Source organism: Lethenteron reissneri, chromosome 8 (assembly GCF_015708825.2).
Source record: "Lethenteron reissneri isolate LAM-NWPU_2019-01 chromosome 8, ASM1570882v1, whole genome shotgun sequence".
Classification (NCBI taxonomy): Eukaryota; Metazoa; Chordata; class Hyperoartia; order Petromyzontiformes; family Petromyzontidae; genus Lethenteron; species Lethenteron reissneri.
Genome location: NC_083786.1, coordinates 1,859,553 through 1,868,429, shown reverse-complemented (window position 1 = coordinate 1,868,429; position 8,877 = coordinate 1,859,553). Strand labels below are relative to the sequence as shown.

The 8,877-nt window shown below is 50.9% G+C and overlaps 1 protein-coding gene across 7 annotated transcripts; it reads right to left on the bottom strand.

Annotated features, from left to right (window-relative positions):
- Window positions 1-467: 467 nt before the first annotated feature.
- Window positions 468-6,742, bottom strand: CCSAP (centriole, cilia and spindle associated protein). 7 transcript variants are annotated; one of them, XM_061578330.1, is made up of 5 exons: window positions 6,720-6,741; window positions 6,398-6,523; window positions 4,804-5,323; window positions 2,969-3,297; window positions 468-1,718 (listed from the first exon to the last, which is right to left on the bottom strand). In XM_061578330.1, the coding sequence occupies exons 3-5, from the start codon at window positions 5,186-5,188 to the stop codon at window positions 1,545-1,547; spliced, it is 888 nt and encodes a 295-aa protein (XP_061434314.1). In that variant the 5' UTR covers window positions 5,189-5,323; window positions 6,398-6,523; window positions 6,720-6,741; the 3' UTR covers window positions 468-1,544. The 7 variants fall into 7 exon arrangements, with proteins under 7 accessions (XP_061434314.1, XP_061434323.1, XP_061434343.1 ...); XM_061578339.1 differs by lacking the exon at window positions 6,720-6,741 and adding an exon at window positions 6,649-6,685; XM_061578359.1 differs by lacking the exon at window positions 6,398-6,523 and having other exon boundaries at window positions 6,720-6,742.
- Window positions 6,743-8,877: the final 2,135 nt, after the last annotated feature.

The following is an 8,877-nucleotide window of genomic DNA, read 5'->3' as shown; positions in this document are numbered from 1 at the left end:
AAAAGCTCAACCGCCTCGCTTCCATGGCCCACAGATCCTTCCAGCTGATCTTCCTCTTCTCCACACTGTCCCATCGAGTCCACTGTCCCTGTTTGGCAAGAGAGACTGCCTTGGCCCACCTTGCAGCCTCCTCCTGATGGCGTACTTCCTGCACTACCATCTTCCGCCGCTCTGGTGCATTGGCCTTACTCCAAGCAGCACGGCTAGTTAGTCCAAAGCCTCCTCTCCCTTGCTGAACATGACCCACAATGTCAGCATGTCTGAGGGCTGCTGTTGCCTCCTGGACTGCTTTTCCTGGCCTCCATTTGCGCCCAGTTGCCAAGGTCGGCGCGTTGTTGCTCACCACTGGGTCTCGAGATTCATTCAGTGTCATCTGGAGCCTGGTTTTTGCACACTTGAATTCCTCGGTTAGACTGGTGAGGGGCAGCTTGAGGACACCATCTCCATAGAGGCCTAAGCTTGTCTTGCCTCCGAAACGTCGTGATTTAATTTAGTTGATTTTCATTTATTTATTTTTTACCGACGTGATTTTACCGAAAACACCAAAGAGTATGAATCCTTGCAGTCACGAAAACTTCAAATCTAGAAATGATCGATATCACTTTGTTTACGCTTTCTCTCCGTTTAATCCCTGACGCACATCTCACGATGCATTTTGAGCACAATTCAGCTTTTGTTTACATTGTTTGGGGTCATCCATATTTCACAGGTTTGACGTATCGATTGCAACTCTTCTTGTCAGGGCAAAGAGTTGTTAATAAGGTACCGAGTAAGATATGAGACCATTAAGGTATGGTAGTTTAGCATTTACCATGATGTGTACTTACACAAATTTTCAATAAGCCACCTTTTATTGCCTAGATATGCTTTTTCTTTACAACACAATCACAAGTGGTTTGACATGAGCTCGATTTCAATAGTATGGACAAAAATGTCTAAAGGTTACCTTGTATGACATACATTTACAACTATATGGCTTAATTTACGAGGTGTTACCACATTAGCAGTTACGTCATTTAAAACTTTTCTTAGTTAAAATTGTACCGTGACGTTAACGTCACATTCATCTGTTGACTAATGGAATACTCCTCCCATTTCCCCAATACACATTCCTAAGAATTGTTTAAAAAAACAACTACTTTGTGGAAATATTTGTAAAAATATATTAAACACTGTTTAGACGAACAATTAGACCACATAACTACACATTACGGATTCTTGGTGTCTGTACTCCAATGAGGAGTCCAGATGTGCAACCAAAGCATCCACTGCAAAGCATATTGCCCTCTATGGGTCGACACAACACGTGAAGAATGCCCTGCACATTCGATATAAAATCTGGAATGTCACATTGCTGATTAACAGCTGATCTACATGCCACACTGGCGCTTCTCAGAACACCAGACGTGTATTGAACGGCAGTTAACGTGGGATGAAGGCCCAATAGGTCGCATGTGGGGACTTAACACATTTACATTTTGATCACTGGCTATTCATAAAAACAAAAAACAATTTCTGCTCGATAAACCATGAGAATGTAAAAGCTATCTTGTTCGTGCTGAATAACTTCGCTGATATTCAGACATCCATGGGTTGTCCACGTCAGACGAGCTCTGCAAATGTTCCTCTTGTTTCTCTGCCAGTTGCTCTTTCTTCTTTTTGAATTGCCGCCTCGCGCTCTTGCGCTTGTGCATTGCTTTTATCGCAGACTCGTGAATCTAAGACAAATAAACAATTTAAAACAAAGGCTTACACAATCAGTTTTCTGTAATAGCTGAATGTCATCATGGAAATTCAAGTAGAGCCTCAATTATTAGTGAAAGCAGGAAATCGAGCCACGGTTGGACAAATGTGGTGTACAGAATATGGCAAGAGAAGTCACCCACATGTGCACAAGCAATGTCCAGTGTTTCAAATATGTAATTATGCAAATCTTAAAACACGATTAAAAAGCATCTAGAACGCTTGCATTTTTTCCTAAAAGGCAAATTGTGGCTACACGATTAAGCCGACCTTGGGCTTTTTGCTACATTTTTACCTACAATTCACCCTCTCAGCACATTATACACGTGGTGCAAAATTCCTCAAACGAAGTGATTGACGACTGAGATTAAACACTCAAACTTGATACCCGATACAATATTAACTTTATGTCCGACGGGAAACCAGAATTAAAAAGTAGTCACCAGAGTATCGCTCTCCAGACTCGTATTGCTAGCATAGCAAATGTCACGAGAAACTTAAACACCGATGTGTCAAAAGTTCATGCTGACACTGCACAATTTGACTAGACGTGTTTTTTTTGGAATAGGGAGTCTCATATACATTTCATTAAAAGTATACACAAATGCATGTTTCGGCACGTTTCCCTCACGCACGCACGCTCACTTGCACAACGCTCGCACACAATATGCAACAGTATGGCCAATATTATTTGATGGCTTTTTACAAACGCGAAGTAATTTGTTTTGTTCAATGACAATATGTGTGAGATCTAAACTTTGTTGACTTTGTTCAAACTGGTCAAGGCTGGTTACATTGCTAAAATGTAGTAAAACCTACAGATAAAGCTTGCATTCCTTGGCCACTTATATTATAACACTTCATTTAATAAGTGTTGTGGCTAAATGAGCTGGCTTATACTCTACAGTACAGTCGAATATACAGGTTTTTTTGGGTTAGATCGCGTAACTATATAAATGTGTCGCTAAAACCCGTCACCACCCGACACAGCCAACTAGTAAGGTTGTCACATAAACAGAACGTGCCAATTCGTTACTAGTACAGCACACCAGTGTGTTGGAGAGCAAAGCCACAACACTTACAATCTGAGTAAAGTACAGTACTTACATCTATGGCCCTTTCTTATATATATTTACATACTTATATACATACTCTGGAAATATACCAGGTACCACATTAATTTGGAAAGTATATCGAACGGAGTTCCTCGCTTTATGACACTCACTTGTACGGTTGAAGCCGAAGGGAGAATATTGTGAGTCTTTTTTCTGCCAGTTTCCAGAACGTCGTTTGCCCAGCCATAGCTCAGAAATGGTGGTCTTTGATGCGTGGCCCTGGGAAACAGGGCATATGATTTTTGACTTTTGGACACGTTTGGAGATGCTATGTTGGCGTTACAGTTGGATGCTACTACCCTTTGGGCAGAGCCAGAAGCAAACTGGCCACTGGTTTTGTTACGTCCAGATAAGGAGCCGGGAGCTTGCGTTTCTTTTTTGGCAGGATCTTGTTTGACCGCCAATTTCTTCCTCTTCCCTTTCTTGTGCAACCGCTCACCTGTAACACACACAGATATACAGAGAAACATGTGAGCGACAATGTATGCACTACCCATTGTTATTGCCTTTGCATTGTTCTATATCCTCTTTCTATTTGACCAGGAAAGGCCCACTGAGCTTTTTAGAAATTACCTGGCCACAAGTTATAGCTCAACAAAACGGCTTATCACGTGAGAATGTAATACAGTAACCGAAGACTCTAAACGCACGACTATTCTAAATGTGGAGGGAAAAACCGGAGCACCCGGAGAAAAATCCACGCGACCATGGAGAAAATATGCAAACTTCAAATATACATGCATCAGGGTTGGGGTCGACACCACGACCTCCTGTATACCCGGTGGTTTTGGGGCACAGCAGTGGTGCACCACAACTACCTGGTATATAACCAGAGAACGATGATCAGCAATGGCTTCCACCTATTTTTCAGTCAAGATTATTTCGCGGATGGCCTATGAAGCTCAAAACAAGTTTCTTTTCAAATGCAGCCTGGCCAAAAATGCAAGCGTGTTAGCATGTGAATGGTTTATAGGTGTTGCAGAGAACATGACCAATAACATGACTAGTAAACAACCAGAACTCTGCAATCAATCATAGCAATTTGCATGACCCGAGTGAGATGAGGTCACATATGCCTTTTCAGATTAATAATAAAGTTTTTTGGAGTAGATCGCAAAAACATAAATGTGTCGTTAAACCTGCCAGCACCCGACACGTCCAATTAGTAAGGTTTGCCACGTAACCAAAACGTGCCATTTATTTACTAGTTCAGGACACCGGTGTGTTGGAGAGTAAACCCACAACACTTACAATCTGAGTACGACGTTTCATTGGTGATTACAACCAGCTTCATCAGGCGACTTAGCCAAAATTCATCTTCTTGGTTCTTTCGGTAAAGTCACGTAGAAGGGAATAAAATAATAAAAATAAAACATAATAAAACAAGCAGCCGTCCTCAGGTGAAAACCAGATCTGTCGAGGCGACAGCTGAGGACGGCTGCTTGCGTTGTGGCCGAAATGTCGTGAGAATTTTTATGTTTTATTTTTATTATTTTATTACTTCCCTTCTACGTGACTTTACCGAAAGAACCAAGAAGATGAATCCCTGCAGTCACGAAAGCTTTAAATCGAAATTTAGCCAAAACTGTGAAGACGTCTTCCTGTTTCCGGTCTTAAATAGAGTAAAGGTGATGTCATCGCTAATTGGCAGGTTCTTTTTACGCGACAACCCTTACTAATTGGCTGTGTCGGGTGGTGGTGGGTTTAACGACACATTCATACTTATGCGATCTAGCCCAAAAAAACCTTACCCATGATTAATAACGTTCTAGAAGGCCTGCAGCCATTCAAGTTGCCATTCACGACAGGATAAATCACGATACTACTTCTCATCCTGTGACCAATTTGGTTGTCTGAGCACCCTTCAAGGATACCTCAGCAGTCTCCCCTCTGGCACTTCTGGAGTAGCATCCATTTACAACTGCATTTATATATATATTTATACCGGCAAGCGCAGTTGCCGACTCTGCTAGACCTCCGTGCTGCCCTTCCTGCTTGTCCAGCAGCACGCCCTGCCCTTGCCCGCTGTCGCCCTGCCAGCTGCTGGGGCTGCTGGGGCTGCCGTTGCCGCCGCTGCCCTCCACATCATCTTCCCGCGGCTGAACCTCCCAGCTCGCACCCCTCGGAGGGCTTTGCCTGCCGCCGCCGCCATCGTCACCGGATTCCGAGTCGCCGTGAGCCGGGTCCCACAGCAGCGGCACGTGGGCGTGCTCGAGAAGGCGGCGGCCCCGCCGGTACTGCACGCCGCTTTGGTAGCACTGCGACGCCACGTCCCGCGCACCTTCCGCTGGGCAGAACTGCTGCATGTACTCGCTGCGCACGCGAGGCATGGTGCTTGCCCAGCCGTCCTTCCGGACTTCTTCTGCTTCACGCGTGCAACCGTGGCCTCGTGATGGTCGTGGCTCACGCCAGCTCACCACGCGGGTCCATGGGCAGCTCGTCGTTTTGGGGCCCCTTCTTCAACGCTGTGAATGAACGAGAGAAGACCGATTGCCGTGAATTTGCGAGCAATGCATTTGTTAGCCTCATGCAACAACTCGGCTCTGGTGGGCTGAGCCGAGGGGTTGAAGTTGACTCCGGACGTAACCTGTACACAAGGGTAGACGGCCTTGCTCTGTGGCTCATCTCTCGGATTGCAAGGGTTTACGTTCAGGATAAGGAATGGAATGTGAATGCGGATCGCTATTGACTGCTTTGAAGACAAACCAGGACCAATTTAAGTTTAAAATGTTCCGCTCAAACGAGCTTTGTATCTATGACTCAGGTAACGGTCTGACCCCGTTCCTCCAACTGGACATCTGTGAAAAAGAGCTTAAGATTCCTACCGCAGTATAAATATTCTGATTCTGACTTACAGCCTTGGGGCAGGTGTGGCCATTCCACATTCCTATGGCAGTCGGGAGGCGAGTCTCCCCACAGTACCACGCCACCGTTGAGACGTCCCCACAAGGAGATCCCGGAGAGTCAACAGGCAACAGCGCTAGGATGTGAACTGGTAACAGATCTCTGCCCCGCCGATGGCTCCTTCCAAGCGACTGCCCTCACCTCATCGCGTCCCCCTCTCCTCCCCCCGGAGGCAACACGGTGCCGAACGCGTGCGTGTGTGTTAGCTTCTGTGCACGCTACACACACACAACACACCACACACAACACACACGACACAACACACACGACACAACACACCACACACACACAACACACCACACACACAACATACCATACAAAACACACACAACACACACACACACACGACACCACACACACACACAACACACCACAACACACCACACAAACGACACCACACACACACACCACACACACACAACACACACACACCACACACACGACACACACACGACACACACACACAAATACCCCCTCTATAGCCTGTATCAGACTGTAGGGGCAAGTGCTGTTAGCGAGTAGCACCTATGAAGGCCGACACGACACACGGAGGGGGGTGGGTGGGCCAGCACCACGCCCGGACGCCTTTGTCTCCCCAGTGGCGATGTTTACTACACACCGCACCAGCTACTCACTTGAGGCCGAGCCGACCTAGGGGAGGCCCAGGACCGGCTCAGATAGTCGTCACCGGGTGTTGGCCGCGAGCGAGAATCAAACACGGGTCGCCGGGTTTGTAGCGCAGCGCATTAACCGCTGCACTGCTGCTCACACATACGACACACATACAACACACGTACAACACACGTACAACACACGTGCAACACACGTGTGACACACATGCAACACACATGCAACACACGTGTGACACATGCGACACACACGAGACCTCTCACACGACGTCTGTTGATGGTTCCACAGAGTCGCTCCCACCGAAAACAACAGTGGCCCGCACTGTACCTCGTCAACATCAAGCTCGTCGATGACGTCATGTACCCCCCCCCCTCACACTTTCTCGTGACGTCACCTTTCTCACGCCACCCGAAACCCTTTAATGACGTCAACCTTCCCCACACAGCGCGAACCGTCTCGTACGTCACGTCACGACGCACGCAATTCGCCTTCTCATGACGTCACCCTCCTCGCAAACTTCCTCCCGCCCCAAAACCCTCTCGTGACGTCAACTTCCCTCAGTACGCACGATCCGCCTCATGACGTCATCCGCACACAAGAGCTCGTGACGTCATTACGCGAGTGATAAGCTCTGTGGGGTTAAACGCGTTATGACGTCGCGGACCGTGATTTTAATCCCCCACCCCCCATGGACTGCAATGTGACGTCACGTGCCCCGCCGTGGCCCGGGGAAGCCGTTGCCATGGTGACCACAGCGTGGCGGAGCCATGCACCATTGGGCTGCCTCGTGGCACAGCAACCCCAGTGGAGGGTGAGTGGGTGAGTGAGTGGGTGAGTGGGTGGGCGAGTGGGTGGGCGAGTGGGTGAGTGAGCGGGTGGGCGGGTGGGCGAGTGGGTGGGTGAGTGGGTGAGTGGGTGGGTGGGTGAGTGGGTGAGTGGGTGGGTGGGTGAGTGGGTGGGTGAGTGAGTGGGTGGGTGGGTGGGTGAGTGGGTGAGTGGGTGGGTGAGTGGGTGAGTGAGTGGGTGGGTGGGTGAGTGGGTGAGTGGGTGGGTGGGTGAGTGGGTGGGTGAGTGAGTGGGTGGGTGGGTGAGTGGGTGAGTGGGTGGGTGAGTGGGTGAGTGAGTGGGTGAGTGGGTGGGTGGGTGAGTGGGTGAGTGGGTGGGTGGGTGAGTGGGTGGGCGGGTGAGTGGGCGGGTGAGTGGGTGGGTGAGTGGGTGAGTGGGTGGGTGAGTGGGTGAGTGGGTGGGTGAGTGGGTGAGTGAGTGGGTGAGTGGGTGGGTGAGTGGGTGAGTGGGTGGTTGAGTGGGTGAGTGGGTGGGCGAGTGGGCGGGCGGGTGAGTGGGTGGGTGATTGGGTGGGTGAATGGGTGGGTGAGTGGCTGCGTGAGTGGGTGGGCGGGTGAGTGGGTGGGCGAGTGGGCGGGCGGGTGAGTGGGTGGGTGAGTGAGTGGGTGAATGGGTGGGTGAATGGCTGCGTGAGTGGGTGGGCGGGTGGGCGAGTGAGCGGGTGGGCGAGTGAGCGAGTGGGTGAGTGGGTGGGTGAGTGGGTGAGTGAGTGGGTGGGTGGGTGAGTGAGTGGGTGAGTGGGTGAGTGGGTGGGTGAGTGGGTGGGTGAGTGGGTGGGTGAGTGGGTGAGTGGGTGGGTGAGTGGGTGAGTGGGTGGGTGAGTGGGTGGGTGAGTGGGTGGGTGGGTGAGTGGGTGAGTGGGTGAGTGGGTGGGTGAGTGGGTGAGTGAGTGGGTGAGTGGGTGGGTGGGTGAGTGGGTGAGTGGGTGGGTGGGTGAGTGGGTGGGCGGGTGAGTGGGCGGGTGAGTGGGCGGGTGAGTGGGTGGGTGAGTGGGTGAGTGGGTGGGTGAGTGGGTGAGTGGGTGGGTGAGTGGGTGAGTGAGTGGGTGAGTGGGTGGGTGAGTGAGTGGGTGAGTGGGTGGGTGAGTGGGTGGGTGAGTGGGTGGGTGAGTGGGTGGGCGAGTGGTGAGAGTGTGAGTGGGGGGTGGGTGAGTGGTGAGTGGGTGGGTGGGTGAGTGGGTGGGCGGGTGAGTGGCGGGTGAGTGGGTGGGTGAGTGGGTGAGTGGGTGGGTGAGTGGGTGAGTGGGTGGGTGAGTGGGTGAGTGAGTGGGTGAGTGGGTGGGTGAGTGGGTGAGTGGGTGGTTGAGTGGGTGAGTGGGTGGGGCGAGTGGGCGGGCGGGTGAGTGGGTGGGTGATTGGGTGGTGAATGGGTGGGTGAGTGGCTGCGTGAGTGGGTGGGCGGTGAGTGGGTGGGCGAGTGGGCGGGCGGGTGATGGGTGGGTGAGTGAGTGGGTGGAATGGGTGGGTGAATGGCTGCGTGAGTGGGTGGGCGGGTGGGCGAGTGAGCGGGTGGGCGAGTGAGCGAGTGGTGAGTGGGTGAGTGAGGGGTGGGTGGGTGAGTGAGTGGGTGAGTGGGTGGTGGGTGGGTGAGTGGGTGGGTGAGTGGTGGGTGAGTGGGTGAGTGGGTGGGTGAGTGGTGA

What these genes read in the sequence shown, in the direction of transcription:
- CCSAP (XM_061578359.1), bottom strand. Translation starts at nt 5,188, where the DNA reads ATGCCTCGCGTGCGCAGCGAGTACATGCAGCAGTTCTGCCCAGCGGAA. An exon ending in GTCGGCAACTGCGCTTGCCG is followed by an intron (nt 3,298 to 4,803) that starts GTATAAATATAT and finishes TGTGTGTTACAG; the next exon opens with GTGAGCGGTTGCACAAGAAA. An exon ending in CTTCGGCTTCAACCGTACAA is followed by an intron (nt 1,719 to 2,968) that starts GTGAGTGTCATA and finishes TATTTGTCTTAG; the next exon opens with ATTCACGAGTCTGCGATAAA.